Source organism: Chaetodon trifascialis, chromosome 4, assembly GCF_039877785.1.
Source record: "Chaetodon trifascialis isolate fChaTrf1 chromosome 4, fChaTrf1.hap1, whole genome shotgun sequence".
Classification (NCBI taxonomy): Eukaryota; Metazoa; Chordata; class Actinopteri; order Chaetodontiformes; family Chaetodontidae; genus Chaetodon; species Chaetodon trifascialis.
This window is the reverse complement of record NC_092059.1, coordinates 1,295,225-1,311,458: the sequence shown is the minus strand read 5'-3', so window position 1 is coordinate 1,311,458 and position 16,234 is coordinate 1,295,225. Positions and strand designations below refer to the sequence as shown.

Here is a 16,234-nt window from a genome sequence, read left to right as displayed (position 1 = left end):
AGCGTGTTTCCGTGTGTTGGTGCAGAAGAAGAAACGTACCCTGACGTCACTTCCTATCAGCATGTCCCAGACCTCGTACTTGTCTCTGTCCTGTCTGTAGAGCTGGATGGCTTTGAGGAAGGCCTGCACTTCACACGTCTTCTTCTTCAGGAAGTCTGCACACACACACGCACGCACACACACGCGCACACAGGCATGTTGTCAGCTGAATGTCCTGGTGTGTGTTCACTTCAGCTGAATCTAACGTGAAGCTTCGTGGACGCGCTCAGAGATTCCTCCTTCACCATCAGAGTCCTCTGCTCCTCTTCCTCTGCTCCTCAGGGCTGGTGCTGTGAGTCTGTTGTCATGGCAACTGCAAAAAGTGGTTCAAGTGATGCTACACAAACACAAAATCTGTCTTGTGAGGATCAAACACCAGCTCGCAGCAGCTCAGTGACCTGATTACAGCTGATCTGCAGCTGTGATGGATCATCGGTGACTGAAACTGTGATCGTCAATCATTTCTAATCAATATGATGCTGCAGGCTGGACCGTAACATTCAACATTAGGGCTAAAATTAACACTGTGAACAGGGTCTCTGTGTCGGGGACTCCAGCGTCTCACCTTGGTTCTGGTGTCTGATGCAGTCGGACAGGATGGACAGGAAGGCCTCCTGCTTGGCCTGCTGTCTGAAGCAGAAGTAGGAGTCTCTCCTGTAGGGCAGACGCAGGTAAACAGGAAACTGTCCGGGCATCCCCGCCAGAGGAGGAGCAAAGTCCTCCTTCACGCCTGAAACACAACACACAGCCAGCTGTTTGACCAAGTCTCCAAAGCGACCGACGAGCGCCATGATCTAGCGCCATCATCAGGAACATGGACTGGCCTGAAACCCATGGCTGCAGGTGCAGCGGCTCAAACACGGTCAGGAAGAAATGTGGGAATCTATTCGTTAAACAGCGTCTTCAGTGCATTCAGGCAGAAACACTTCCTGCGTCCTTCTTCCTCACAGCGGAGAGTGTCAGCTGATGAACGAGCCTCTGACGGTCGAGCACGACTTAGATGATTTTAAATATTTTATAATATTTAATAAATATTAAAGAAAGGCTTAAAAATAAATACTAAAACACTTAATAAATGTCGTTAGCGCTGTTAGCGCCGTCATCTCAACCACTATTGGACGGACTGTCGTGAACTGTGGTTCAGACATTCATGTTCCCCAGAGGATAAATCCTGCTAATACTGGTGATCCTCAGACTCTAGCGCCACCATCAGGTCAACACTTTAATATGTCCCGTACTTTATGACCAAATACCTGCAGAACTGATGACGTTTCCATCAGCCACACTCTGTTTAGTGCTAAATGGCTACTGTTAGCATGCTAACACTAAACTGCTGAGCGTAGTTAACTTCAGCCTGTTAGCATTGTCAATGTTAGCATGTTAGCATGCTGGTATTAGCATTTAGCTCAAAGCACACAGCCTGTATCTGTGTGACTTGTGCTCACCTGAGTTCAAACACACTCTGTCTGAGTCTCACCTCTTAGAAAAGGCCCTAATTAGCTGTTTAATGAGCTAATTAATCAATCATCTGCTCCATTGACCTGCTGCCTTCTGCAGAGAATCAAACAAAACAGGCTCGTGAGACCACAGTCCAGAGCCTGTCCAAGCATGCAAAGAGGACACCTGGTCCAGGCTGGACACCCAGCACAGCGATGACGCTGGTTTTGAGGGCCAGAGGACGCCGTGCACGCCGTCCTGCTCAAGCAGAGACAAACTGAGCGAACAGGTGAAGCACAGCGTGAGCTTTTCAATGAAACCGTACGTATGTTTAAATATTCAGCGTCCAAAGACTTTCAGTGTAGTTGAGTCCAGTTTGTGTCTGAAACAAAGCTCGCTGACTTCCTCCAGTCCTCTGCAGACTCCCACCTGAGCTGCTTTTAGCTGTGTTGAGTGGGAGGCAGTTTACTGTTCAAATTCTTCGAGTTTCTCTTCTTTTGTGTTAAGATTCAAGTCTCAAACACGATGAAGGCGTGAACATTAGAGCTAAAGGGTGAACCTCGTTTGTCCTCTGTGTGGACACATCGCAGCAGTCTGAGCAGACGAAGACGTGAGTGTGAGGCGTCCTCACAGACAGGTGGACGGAGCTCACAGGTGAGACACTCAGACATGACGTCACGACGCTGCGAGTCTCAGTTCAGTCAGCAGACACACGGCTGCTGAAAACAGGCTGAGATCATCCTGATAATCAGAGCAGCAGACGACGAAACACTCAAACACACGTCCTGAACTCGACACTTCCTCAAGTAAAAGTCATCAGCAAAACACACTTAAAGTACCAAAGTACTACCCTCAGTCTGCAGAAGTATTATGGGATATTACTTCACTCTGAGGAGGCGTCTTACTCACTGGTGTCGTCAGGGAAACACTTGTCCACCATCGCCATGTACTTCTCCTCTGTGGTCAGGACGCTGCCCCCTGTAGGCAGCAGCTTCTGGCGGGGAGGAATTCCTTTAACAAAGGTCTGACGAGAGACGACAGAAAGACAAAAGACAGACGAGGGTGTCTTTCAGTCCCGCAGCGCATGAAGAGACACAGTCATGGTTGGATTCGGTTTCGTGGTCGCGCTCACCTCCAGGCCGTCGTGACACTCCAGGCAGTAGTTCGCTCGCACCACCACGTACCTGTCCCTCCACTTCCTGGTCTCGTCAAAGAAAAGGACGCCTTCCTCGTACAGCACCTCAGCCTCCTCAGGAGCCTCCTACGGGGACGTCACATAGACTTACAGTCATTCCCAAACCTGAACCAAGACCACTGCTGCCTCAACCTAACCTTAAACTAAGCTTAATCTAACTTAAACTAACCTTAAACTAAGCTTAATCTAATTTAAACTAACCTTAAACTAACCCTAACCCAGTGTTTCTCAGTTCCGGTCATCGGGCCCCCCCGCCCTGCATGTTTTAGGTGTTTCCCTCCTCCACCACACCTGATTCAAATGATCGGCTCGTCATCAAGCTCTGCAGTGGCCTGATAACGAGCCACTCATTTGAATCAGGTGTGTTGAAGCAGGAAACATCTAAAACATGCAGGGCGGGGGGCCGAGGACCGGAATTGAGAAACACTGCCCTAACCTAAAGCTCAGCTTAACCTTAAACTAACCCTAACCTAAATTTAACCTAAACCTAAACCTAAACCTAAGCTTAAACTAATCTTAACACCAGCCTACATCCTAAATTTTAATGATTCACATTGTGGGACTTGCATTTTGTCCCCATAAGGAAGACGAGTCCCCACAATGTGACTGCGTAAACAGATTTATGTCCCCACCACAAGTACGCACACACACACACACACACACACACACACACACACACACGCACACACACACACACACGCACGCACACACGCACACACACACACGCACACACGGCGGCTGAGGCGTCTTCAGCCTCGTACCCGCTGTCTCAGCAGCTGTGTGATCTTCTCTTTGTGCTGCTCCAGGTCGTCCTCGACCTGAGAGAAGCGAGCCACGGAGAACTGCTTCCTGTAGTACGGACTGAAGTCCTTCAGCTCGGCCTCGGCCTGGCCTGCAGGGAGACGAGGAGAAAACTGGTTTGACTGGGAAATGAGGAAAACAAATAGCACTAAAAGCAGCGACAGCTCAGGAAGTCCAGTCTGAAGCCTTCTCAAACACAGAGACTCACAAAGCAAACAAGGCCGTGGACACTGTCAGTCAAACATGGACGTGATTCAGGCGGCCAGGAGGGAAAGTGCTCTGACACGGACAAGACAGCCAGTATTCAGAGAGTAAAACCACATGTTGGACAGACAGAGGAGCAGAACGTCATCAGAGCAGGACAGATTTCTGCCGTCTGTCTGTCTGTCTGTCTGTCTTCACTGAACGAGGAACACTGGGGACGAAGCCGAGCTAACGGTCTCCGGCGTGTTGAGATGGCTCCTCCCTGCGTCACTGCTCAGTGTTTCCTCGGCCTCCTCAGAGGAAAGCATTTGCTTTAAATCACTGCTCGTCCTCTGGACCCAGCTTCTCCAGGCTTTCTGCTTTTCTCCGTTTCATTTCTTTGTCGTGACTTCAGTTTAAGGCTGTTGAAGGTCCAGATCTCACTGGAACGTCACCTGAACTGCTCGTCGTGACGATGGAAATGTCACTCTGCTCTTCCTCATGTCTGAAACCTCTGCAGACGTGTGTGGTGTTGCACTCGCAGCACATCACAGAGGACAGGAGAGGACTGTGGGCCTTGAACTGCTTCCTGTCTTTATGCTAAGCTAGGCTAACCACGCAGTCATGAGGCTGACACCCAGCCGGGTGTTTCTCAGAACGTTGGACTGTGAGATTCACGTTCATGAAAAGAACCGCGATCAGCTGAAAACGGCCCACGTGAAGCTGAACTGTCAGCTGTGGTCGTCTGCTGCTCGACGCTGCTCTGCCAGAAACCTTCACACACGGCTGAGTTTCTCCAGAAAGCAGAACCTGAGCTCATCTTTCCACTCGGTTTCCATCTCGTCCTGCACGCTGAGACACGCCACAGTCCTCGTCCAGCCTGGATAACAAACACCAGATGATATCACTGCAGCCGAGGCGATCTGCGCGCTGCGCTGCGCTCGGGTCACCGAGGCCGCCGCCGGCGTCTCTGGATCGTATGAGTAACTGCCGTCCAATCAGACTCTGCGGCTCTGCTCGAGTCTCCGGGGCCGCTCGCCCTGCTCAGCATCAAGCGGATCCCTTTCACTCGGCGCTCCCTCCTCAGTCGCCGCTGCGGTTTGTCAGCCTGCGACTGCTGGCAGCACATTCACATGATTACTGAGAGAAAAGGAAAACGTCTCCGGTTTCGCTCCATCCCTCCTCCACCCGGCGTGGAGGGATTCGGTTTCTTAGGAAAAACAAAGCAGAGCACAGAGTGAAGTTTGTCAGAGTCACTGGACAAGTTCTCCCACTTTTCCCATTTTGTCCTGCACGGCTGCAGACCACGTCACCGCCCAGGGACAACGTCCAACGAGTGTTTACCCAGACTTAAACGCTCAATATCCACAAACTCTCAGAGGTGATTCCAGCGACACATCCTGCATTAACGGCCGAACGTGCGGCTGCTGCTCGCTCTCTGCGTGCAGTCAGAGCTAATGGCGGGTCGATGGCTCTGTCATTATCTCTCTGGGAAGCGGCAGGATGTTTTACAGCGGGGGTGACGGCGCCGGGCCACAACAGCCGGTGGCACATCGCTATGGAAACAGAGGCCCATCACGCCGAGCGTCTGGGCCGAAGACATTTTCAGAAAAATGAAAATGTGTGTTTTTCTGCTGCTCGGGCGCAGGAAGCGTTTCCCATGTTATCAGTGATGATCAAACCTTTTTCACCTTCTTTTACCTGCAAATAAAAGTGTTAACCGAGTTTTAGGGGATCATAAAGCATCGTTACCGTCAGTTTGGCTTTTCAGAAGGATAATTAAAAGGTACATGAAAGCACTGTTATATATTAAACTCATTAGAGCAAGGAGGCGAAATATTTAGTCAATATCAAACCAAATCCCTTCATTTTTAGCTGAAAACTACACTCACGTACCCTGAGGGCTGATGTATTTAAGGTGTTTTAACTGGATTTTAAGGGCACAGTAAAGAGATAATGAACGCTCTGTAATGCATTGACAGTATGAGTCATCTGCAGTTGAACTCAGGGTGGGTTTCATGCTGCTTGCTAAATGTTGCCCTGTGCACTTAAAGTCCTTAAAAAGTCTTTACTCAACCCAGAAAGTCCTTTAAAAGGCATTGACTCGACTCCCTCAGATCTGCGCTCAGCCTGTGAAATACCTGAAGGCTGACTAATAATCCCTTAATGTGTCTCTGAGCCCCGAAGGAAATTCCCGTCATCTCATTTTTTTAAATGTGAGCTGCTGATTTTTCAGATGTTCATTTTCACCAAACATTTGGTCACATGTGGATGACGCGTTTGATGTGTTTTTGGGACTGTTGTTGGCAGTGTGAGTGAGGAAGAGGCTGTTTCTTCATCAGTTTGAACATGGGGATGGAGGATCTCAGGGGACCTCCTTGTTTTTTCCTCAGTCCTGAACAATGCGGCGTGTTGCAGGTTCGCTCCCCGCCGAGGCCGATCCACCGATCAGCTAATCACAGAGGACATCCTGCTCCCACACGAGGACACTTTCCACCTCCTGTCCAGGAGCGCTCCACAGGGACGACGTTTCATCCGAGACCGTTCTCACCCAGAGGGCCACAGTTTGGTGTGTTTGTCCACCCAAAGGTCCAGACCTGAAGGACAACTGAGACTTCCACTGGGGACGAGAGTCCAAACGCTTTGCTGACATGTCTCTGACAGAGGAGACACGTCTGAGCCGGAACATTAAAGCCTTTTCGATGAATCTTTTCATTTCCAGTCCTGCTGCTGCTTTAGATCAGCAGGTGGCGCTGCAACACGTCCTGGAAAAGCTCCCTGAGTGCTGATAAAGTAAAAGCACTACGGAGAAAAGCCCCCCCCCCAGACTCTCTGCTTATGTAACGCAGGAAAGCTGCAGCCTGCCGTCCATCCCGTCAGGTTGGAGGTGAACCTTTGTCCAAAGCTGTGAGTGACGGAGGCAGCGTTCATCCTTCAGAGCTTTGATTGAAGCCTGAGAGCCGGCTCGGCCTCCAGAGGCTGGCAGCTGTGACAGACATGCGCTCTCTGCTCTGATTGACTCGTCCTCACATTCAGCCTGAGGAGGAACTCCAGCGCTTCCTCCTCTCGGTTCATCCTGGTTCACGCTGCGCAGAGCTGATTTAACCGAGCGCTCGGCTGCTGCTTACGCAAACCACCTCCACCCTCAGTTTATTTAATGCATTCCAGCCCAACAGACGGTGTCACCTCAAATTAAAATATGTGGTCCCGCCCCCGCCTCCACCCATTGGACAGCTTGATATTTGACAAACACCAATTCATCCAACGTTTGCATAATCACAGACAGTGTTTGTGTGCTTGTTCAGGTGTGTTTCCTATGAATCAGTGTTTGTGTGACGCCGTCAGCTGCAGGCCTGAAAACACTCAATTAAAATGAAGACGCTGTGCAGAGACGCAGATGGTGAAGCCATCACAGCGAACAGAGCGGAGCAGAGGAGACAAAAGCCTCATAAAAATATAATCGGCTCATGTGGAGCAAATGAAGCTCAGCAGACAGACTTCGCCCGGAAACATCCAGACGCAGCAGCTGAGCCGAGTCCTGCCAACACCAGCGCGTTTACAGTAATAACGTGGTTATTTAAAGGTGGGGCCACGTCAACCACACGCTCTCACTACGCCGATGACATTCTGCTCGCACTTCCACCGAGCGTCTCCACACTCGTCTTGTTATGACTGAAGGCGTTCCAGCCGGTAAACACTGACTTCACGTGTGAACTGCCTGTTTTTGACCAAGATGGTGAAAACTGAGTGTCCTGAAAGCTGCTCAGCCGAAGACGTCAACCACATAAAGCTGCTCCTCTGAGCGTCAGAGTGTTTGATTATGAAGGTCTGAGTGTCTGAGCGGATCTTTGAGAACCTTTCAGACAAGAGCAGGGCTTTGTTTACCCGCCTGACCACGATCACATCTGACCACAGCGACTGCAGCATGAAGCACTGCACCCCTCCACCCTCTATACGCTGAGCAGGAGCCTATCCCAGCATGCACTGCTGCAGACATCCAGGCTACAGCAGTGCTGAGGTGTAAATAATCATTCAATCTGGAGCTTTTACTTCCACAGCGCTGACTTTCAAAATGTAAACGTGCCTCCATCATAAACTTCGTCCTGATAATTTATGCTGTAATCTGTGCAGGAAGGAAGCAAAACAGAGAAGAAGAACTTCATTCAGATGAGAGGCTGACTCACTGCACCACCCTGCTTCACCCTGCACCACCCTGCACCACCCTGCTTCACCCTGCACCACCCTGCTTCGCCCTGCTTCACCCTGCACCACCCTGCTTCACCCTGCTTCGCCCTGCACCACCCTGCTTCACCCTGCATCACCCTGCTTCACCCTGCATCACCCTGCTTCACCCTGCACCACCCTGTTTTGCCCTGCACCACCCTGCTTCGCCCTGCACCACCCTGCTTTGCCCTGCACCACCCTGCTTTGCCCTGCACCACCCTGCTTCGCCCTGCGGGACGCTGTCTGCTTCTATCTCCTGACTGTCAGCACCAGCTGAAACTCACCCGCTCCACCTCGGCCCAGTCAGCCATTACATCCCAAACAAACAATCGAGACTCGTGACTCCGCCTTCTCGGCTTCTACCTGCCTCATGGGCTCAACCAATCAGCTTCGTCAGCTCCTCTGCGTCAGTCCACGCCTCGAACACCTTCTGCGAGTCGACCTGCTCAGACGTGGACTCTCAGAGAACCATCAGTCCTTTCTGAGCTCGTCCACGCTGAACATCCTTCCAGCTGTGACTGCATTGAGCAGGACAGCATGTGACTGCAGGATGCTCCACCTGTTGCACACCTGTGCGCTGATCCTTAAGTGTCAGTAAAGCTGCCACTGTTACTGCGACAGAATAATCCCGCGGTGTGCACAAAGGATTTCACTTTTAGCTCATCAGGAGGAGCTCGACGCTCACTGGACTGTGGTTTCAAGGCTACATGAGCTCCAACAGAAGAAAGATCACAGTGACTCATTAAACACACACGCTGACATGAGCGTGGAGACGAACACGACAGCCCCTCCCTTCACTGAATCGTATGTTGGTATGTGAGCTATGACTGCGGGTGGAGAGACCTGCTCCTCCACCTTCAACTTAAACACACGCGTTCTGACAAGTTCTCACAGGTTTGGTCCGTCTCCTCCCTCAAATCATCTCAGCTACAGTGAAAATGAAGGTGATTAATCGATGAAGAGGGGAAGCAGTGCGAGAGCTCAGCGCTCCACGAGGCTGCTCCACCCTCAGCGTTCATTTTAATAACAGAGCGTTTGACATTTTAACGCAGCGGCAGACAAGCCCGGGGTAAAGGACCACATCAGTCATTTCATTATGTCGAGTTATTAATGGAGACGCTCAGAAACATCTTCTCTCATCTTCAATCATCTCTTCTTTTATCTTCTAACAGCTGCTTTCTTTCTTTCTTTCTTTTCCACCTTTCACTTCACTCTGTCGTCCTGCCAACAGACAAACAGTCTGAAACTTCCTGCTCAGAGGAACAAACCTGAATGGATCGTCTCCCACGGGCTCGTACCGCAGAGCTGAACCCGTCCGTGAAGCAAAACGTGGACCTTCGAGCCTAAACGAGCGCACAGGAAATGCCCTGAGACTGAATCAGGGCGGCCATTGTTCAGGCCGCCATCCAGTGAATCTGAACGTCTGACGTGGCCGGCTCAGCACGACTGCCGAGCGACAGCTCATCACACTCACAGACACGACTCACACATGAACACAGTCGAGTCGCTTCACACACTGAGATGAAGATGGAACCTCGAACAGGACGAGGAAACACTGTGTGTGTGTGTGTGTGTGTGTGTGTGTGTGTGTGTGTGTGTGTGTGTGTGTGCGTACTTGTGGTGGGGACATAAATCTGTTTACGCAGTCACATTGTGGGGACTCGTCTTCCTTATGGGGACAAAATGCAAGTCCCACAATGTGAATCATTAAAATTTAGGATGTAGGCTGGTGTTAAGATTAGTTTAAGCTTAGGTTTAGGTTTAGGTTTAGGTTAAATTTAGGTTAGGGTTAGTTTAAGGTTAAGCTGAGCTTTAGGTTAGGGCAGTGTTTCTCAATTCCGGTCCTCGGCCCCCCGCCCTGCATGTTTTAGATGTTTCCTGCTTCAACACACCTGATTCAAATGAGTGGCTCGTTATCAGGCCACTGCAGAGCTTGATGACGAACATGTCGGCACATGTCATTTGTTTTCTCACACACACGCATACACACACGCACACACTAACGTGCATCAGGACTCTGATAAAAGACTTTTCCAAACTAATGAACTAACTTTCCAAAATAATGACTGTCCTTTTGTCCCACATGTGGACATCATGCCGTCCAGCTGCTCGTCCTAATGTCCTCTTTGTGTTTTGGAGGAAATACCTGACAGTCCCAACAAGTCGCTGCAGAGCAAAGACATGTCGGACGAGGACACAATGAGAGTGTGTGAAGAGGAGGGGGCTGACAGATGTGTGAGGGTGTGCTCGTGTTTCGGTCTCTGGTTTTCCAGTTTGAGAACGCAGAGAAAAGCTTAGATCATTGATCAGTCAGTCGATTGATCAGTCGTCAGCAATCCTTAATTAATGTTCAAAAGTTATTTATTAAACAATAAGACTGACGGTCTGCAGCCATGCTACACGCAGCGCTGCTTTGAGCGAAGTGCTAACAAGCTAACAAGCTCACTGCTAGCATGTCGGTGTTAGAATGAAGATTTGCTAATGAGCAGTCAGTCCAGCCGAGGCTGATGGGCTGATGTCGTTAGTTCAGCAGGTATGTGGTCATAAATCAAAGTATTGATCACATGCACAGGTTGGCCTGATGATGGCGCTGTCACAGTCCATCATGAACGTCTGTTTCATGGCGGTCCGTCCAGCAGCTGTCCAGATAAGTCACTGAAGGTGGCGCCAGAGCAGAAGTCAGCGGATTCATCTTCTGTGGAACATGAAGGTTTTTCATGTGGACGCTTTAAAGAGTCTCTGAGGACTCGTTTGGAGAAGAATGGTCAGTAATGATGCAGAGCTGCACCTGGAAAGGTTACATCGATGAAGATCCCTCACAGAGCTGACGGGTTTGACTGGCCTGCTGTGATTTCACTGGCACTAACGACGCTCTCTCTCTGCAGCCGACTCTCACGCCCTCATTAATGAGGGGCGTCACCACCCAAACAATAAACTCGACTGTCTGTCAGCGAGGCTGCGAGCTGCAGAGCCTGTTTGACGCTCTCATACCGTCGTACCTGGATGCTGTGCAGTAAGAATGTCACGGTCGTCACGCCCAGCTCTGAATGTCTGCCTCCAGGCCTCGTGTCCACTCTCACATTAACCTGCACAGACGTCACCTCTCAGCAGTGAACCTCGAGGTGAGTGCTGAAGCCTACAGTGATGTTTTAGACAGCAGCGTTCCTCCAGCTTTGTCTCTTCTGATTCCACGACAGTGCATGAAGAAATGACTCTCCCAGTTTGATGTGGAAGAACCTGACTGGTCTCCACAGAGTCCTGACCTCACCCTCATCCAGCACCCTAATGACAGACTGACTGTGAGTCAGACCTGATCACCAGCATCACTGCTGGACCTCGCTGATGCTCTGGAGTCTGACTGAGAGAAAATCTCTCAGCAGGTTCAACATCTGCAGGAAAGACTGACGAAGAGGCTGATACAGCAGCGTTAAAGCCAGCTGTGTCACATCATGTCAGGATGGGCTGCAAAGTTCAGCTGTCCACATACTTTTGGCCATGTAGCACAGAAAAACAGCTGACATGAAATACACCAAACAGCACCTTCACCCCTGAGCCGCACTGACGACATGCACACACAATGACCTGCCGTCTGTCTGACAGTGAGGTCATAAAACCGACCTCAATCAATCTGAGTGTTCAGGTCAGAGCTGAAGACGCGGCGTGATTAGCCTAGCTTAGCATAAAGACTGGAAGCGGGGGGAAACAGCTAGCGTCACTGTGGATACACTGCTGTTTATCAAGAAAACGTGACATCATCAGTGAGCTTTAGAGGCTAGCTGTTTCCCCCTGCTGCCAGTCTTTATGCTAAGCTAGGCTAAACACATCCTGACTCCTGCTACTTAACACACAGACGTGAGGTTGATATCAATCAAACATGTCAGCAAAACAGTGTCTTCACTAAAACGTTGAACTCTTCCTTTAACTGAGGAGCTTTTTTAGAATTTGGGTTTTTACTGGATTCTTCTTACTCGATGTCACACTGGGATGAGGCTGCAGTCTCTCTTCTAGTCCTTTCCTCTCGTTCAGACTCATAAATCCTGAGTTTCTGAGCTGGTTTCAGGGTGAAAACTGGTCTTGGTGGCAGCAGACTCTGCAGTATTTGCATTCTGTGGCCGCTCGGCTCGAGTAAACAACAGGTGGGTCTCCGGCAGAGAGTCTGAGCAGCAGCAGCCGTTTCCTCTCTTTGTGGACGGCGGCGCATTCAGATGAGGAGGGGGAAAGCTTCGCAGGCTGAATATCTGAGGGATGGTGTCATGGCAGCTGGAGGCAGAGTGACACGGCTGAAGAATGCAGGCTGGGAACGCCACAGTGTCCACAGCTGTTACGGCCACGTCCCTGTGAGTCCGCCCACAGTCAACACTCTGCCTTCTGCTCTGATTACAAACACACACACACTGTTTTCTGGGTGACACTCAGAGTTTAAACAGACGATGTAACGCTGCTGTGTTTCCACTGTTAGGTGGACAAGGCCTTTCACTGTTTGACACACTGACGTGTCTCTGTGGGACAGTTTGACCGACTGAAGTTTCAGCTTCATCGGACTGAAAACAGGAGCTCACAGCACGGCAGCAGTGGCTCCGACGCTGCATGTGCACAGGTAGTTAATGGCTTCACACACCAGGAGTGAAACTGAGAATCAACTCACGGTGAAGAGCAGTTCAGCTTCTACAACATTTTCAATAGTGCACAAAGATCCACGCTCAGTCAGGCAGGCGATGATGGCTTCACACCATCAACACCAGCGATCAGCAGGCGGCTCTCAGCCAGGACACCAACAAAAGCAGAGAAGAAGAAGGCTGACGGCGTGTAAACATGGATGCAAACAAACAGCTGAAAACAGGAAATCATCAGCGAGTCTGTCAGACATCCAGGATTCACAGCAAGAGTCTCAGTGAGTGAATATAAACACGAGTTCAGCTTGTTTAGAGGAAAACTGTTTGTTTGAGCAGCAGCAGAAAAACCCTGTGAATGAATGATGTCCCGTCCCAGCGGGTCACCTGTTCCACACCTGTTCTGCACCTGTTCCACACCTGTTCTGCACCTCAGAGGAGTCCACCTGCCTGCTGTTCTGTCGTACCAACACGATACTGTTGGTGGACGCTGAGGGAAGAAGTTTGTTTAGCAGCGGGAAAACTGAATGTTAACGAATGAATGAATGACATCAGCAGTGTCACAGTTCTGACCAATCAGGAACCAGCGCCGCTGTAAGCCCGGTCTTCGGTCTCAAACTGTTGAGCAGAGCAGATGTTTCTCCTGCTGAGCTTCACCGTGGACGATAAACGAGTCAGCGCTCAGATGAAGCGCCGTCACAAACCTCAGCGCTGTAAATAACCTCAGCGCCGCTGCAGAGGTCCACATGTTCGAGGCCTCGCACAGCCTGGAAAACATCCACCAGGCTCCACGCACACGCTGGAGCGATCCGTGCAAAACGGCCTCCGCAGCCTCGTTATCAGCATCTCAAGCAGAAGCTAAACGTTCAGTTTTACGGAGACGAACGGAGACAACAGAGACAAACGGAGACGAACAGAGACAAACAGACACAAATGGAGACAAACATCAGGCTGAGAAACAGCCTCAGTGTGGAGGAACCAGCCTCCACCCGAACTGGACTGACGTCAGCTCATGAATCATCTGGACTGATGCAGCCTCACTTCATCCAACCCAGCCCAGTAAACTACCACCAACAGGCTCTCCCGTACACACCCTCCACCCTCCATCTCCACCCTCTCCACACACTTCACTGCTGCAGACTGAGGCCGAGGAGTGTTTTGGACGCTCGGTGTCGCTGTGAGCCCTCCACGGATCGGCAGCCAGGAAAAACTGACGAGGGAAACACGAAAGCAGTCGTGTCCCACAGTCTGCAGACGGAGGCCTCCAGCTGCTTTCACACGAGGTCGGCAGCAGCCGGGAGAGACTGGAGGCGAGCCGTCACCAGCGGAGCCGCCGGGCCGGCTCACGCGTCCTGTCACCAGCGTCACCATCAGCGGACTGGAGGTGTCTCCACAGACGCTCGTGTTTTCCAGCTTCACCTACAGGAGGACAGACATTCTGCTGCAGCCAGGTTGTCTTTGTCCTCTCCTGTTTGAGCTTCACCTCTTTCTGACTTTTCACCACCTTTTCACCGCCTCCACCCTGCACACCTGCTTCTGCAGACCCATGCGTGAAGCGCTGGAACACTCTGATTGGTCACTGATGGAGACGAACCAAACTAACTTCAGCTGGATGCAGACAGTGTGTCCCACATAGAGACAATATGTTGGTCTCAGCTATCAGCTCACGCCTTCAGTATTTGGCTGTTGTTGTGTGAACTGGAACATCTGTTTAGCATCTGTATTACAAATCTTCTGAATCTCCCAGTCAGCAGGAAGACTTGAAACAGGAGCTGGAAAAAAGTTCATTTGCATCCAAATCTGTACAAACAGCAGAGGTGCATGAACGTCACCTGTGCACACCTGCCAGCGTGCAGCGCTGAAGGCGACGCTCAGCCGCAGACGTCCATCCCTCCAAACATTTGGTCCTTCCAGATTCTCAGATGTGAAGATCTTTTTCTTATTAGGCTAAAAATAAGCGCTTTGAGTTTTGGACATTTGGTCAAACAAGACAAGAAGACAGTGATGAACGTTTTATCACAGCTCACATTAATCCAGGTAATAGTGACATTAGAGGTGATAATATTTACATTTGTTCAACTTCTCCTGTGCAGTACTGCACATATACAGGAGCTGCTGCACAAACCGGCCTCATCTGATCACACCGAGGCTCAAACTGAGGCTCAGCCTGCGTCACGTGAAGGACACAAACTGCTGGACAGACACCATCGTCTTCATGACGAGCAACTTTCTGCTCAAACACCTCTGAACCTGTTGAGTGAGCCGGCCGCTTAATGTTGGCACATGCAGGCCACCATCCCCGCATGAGCACCTGTTGGCATCCACACCTGCCAGTGTCGTTCACACAATGAACAGCAGAAGCATCCTTTGTCCTCTCTACACACGAACCCATGGACACGCCCTGCAGCGAGGACACACGAGACAAAAAACCGGTCCTGGCATTCTCTCCCGTCTCACTTTTCTTCCCCCTGCAGGACCTGAAAGACCTGATCAGGCCCGCAGGTGAGTGTCCTGAAGACACTGAAAAGTGCTTTAAATCCCCTCGTGACTTTTTTTACCTGTCAGAAAACTTGCGCGGAAAATATCTGGGAGAATATTTGAGTGGAAAGAAAAAAAGAAAACCAGACTGACGGGTTTCCGAGGAAATCCAGATCTATGGAAATGAATCAGCTGTTTTATTTCCAGAGAAAATGACTTTTCATGCGAAATGACTGAGAGAACGACTCCGTTTGATCCGGACAGACGCGGAACCAACACAGTCCTCTGAGGCGCAAAGCAGAACGCGCGATTCTGGGACTGATTCATCGATTTCCACTGATCAGCAGCAGTCAGACACGGAGCTCCAGAGCAACGCGAAGCCAGAGAGGCGGAAGTTTCCTGAGACGGATGAACAGAGGCGACACGCCGCGTCTGCTCGGTGCTGGATGAAAGGCGGCGGCGCGTCAGGACGCGGACGCGGACGCGCAGCTTCTTACCTTTGATGTAGTTGGATTTGGTCTCGTCCAGCAGACTGGACGCGGAGATCCCCATGGCGCTGCTGCTGCGACACGTCCACAGGTGGGCTTCAGTCCTCAGGTACTGACACCGTCACATCGGTCCGCAGCGGCAGCAGGGAGGAGGAGGAGGAGGAAGAGGAGGGCGTGCTCCTGCTCCTCCTCTGAACCACCGTGTCATTCAGTGACGCGCAGGAAAACAGCTCACTTTTCTTCCTCCAGCGCGGCAGAGTCACCCAGGATGCTCCGTGAGCTCAGCCCAGGCTGATCAATGATCCTGATCAGCTGAAAAACAGTGTGTGAACACCAACATGGAGCTCCAGCTGACTGCACACACACACACACACACACACACACACACACACACACACACACACACACACACACACACACACACACACACACAAACAAACAAACAGGAAGACTCAGAGTCGAGTTAGCAGTGATGATGTAACTGAGTACATTTACTCCCGTTACTTCAGTGTTTACTACAATCAGAGGGAAGTTCTGATCTTCGCTCTTCAACATGAATCTGACAGCGTTCAGAAAACGCGTGAGCAGTTTGTGCAATCTGTTTTAAAGTTTATGCAGCTGAAATGATTTTTACTGATGAACTCTGTTTTAATGGTTTCAGTGATTTTTTTTCTGTAAGATCATTTGATTTTTGAGCTCCTCAGATGTTTGATTTTCCTTTGATTGATCTGAATGATTTGAGCTTTGGACCGTTTGTGACTTCGTTTGTTTTCAGAAAG

At 50.5% G+C, this 16,234-nt stretch overlaps 1 protein-coding gene across 1 annotated transcript in view; it reads right to left on the bottom strand.

The window, feature by feature from the left end:
• The window catches only part of niban1a (niban apoptosis regulator 1a), a 23,984-nt gene extending 8,402 nt beyond the window's left edge, over positions 1–15,582 (bottom strand). The window contains exons 1-6 of the mRNA XM_070960152.1: positions 15,465–15,582; positions 3,433–3,563; positions 2,609–2,737; positions 2,386–2,500; positions 605–769; positions 40–155 (exon numbers count right to left, since the gene is read on the bottom strand). Coding sequence (XP_070816253.1) covers positions 40–155; positions 605–769; positions 2,386–2,500; positions 2,609–2,737; positions 3,433–3,563; positions 15,465–15,519 — 711 coding nt within the window. The 5' untranslated portion in view covers positions 15,520–15,582. The remainder of the gene's footprint in view (positions 1–39; positions 156–604; positions 770–2,385; positions 2,501–2,608; positions 2,738–3,432; positions 3,564–15,464) is intronic.
• Positions 15,583–16,234: the final 652 nt, after the last annotated feature.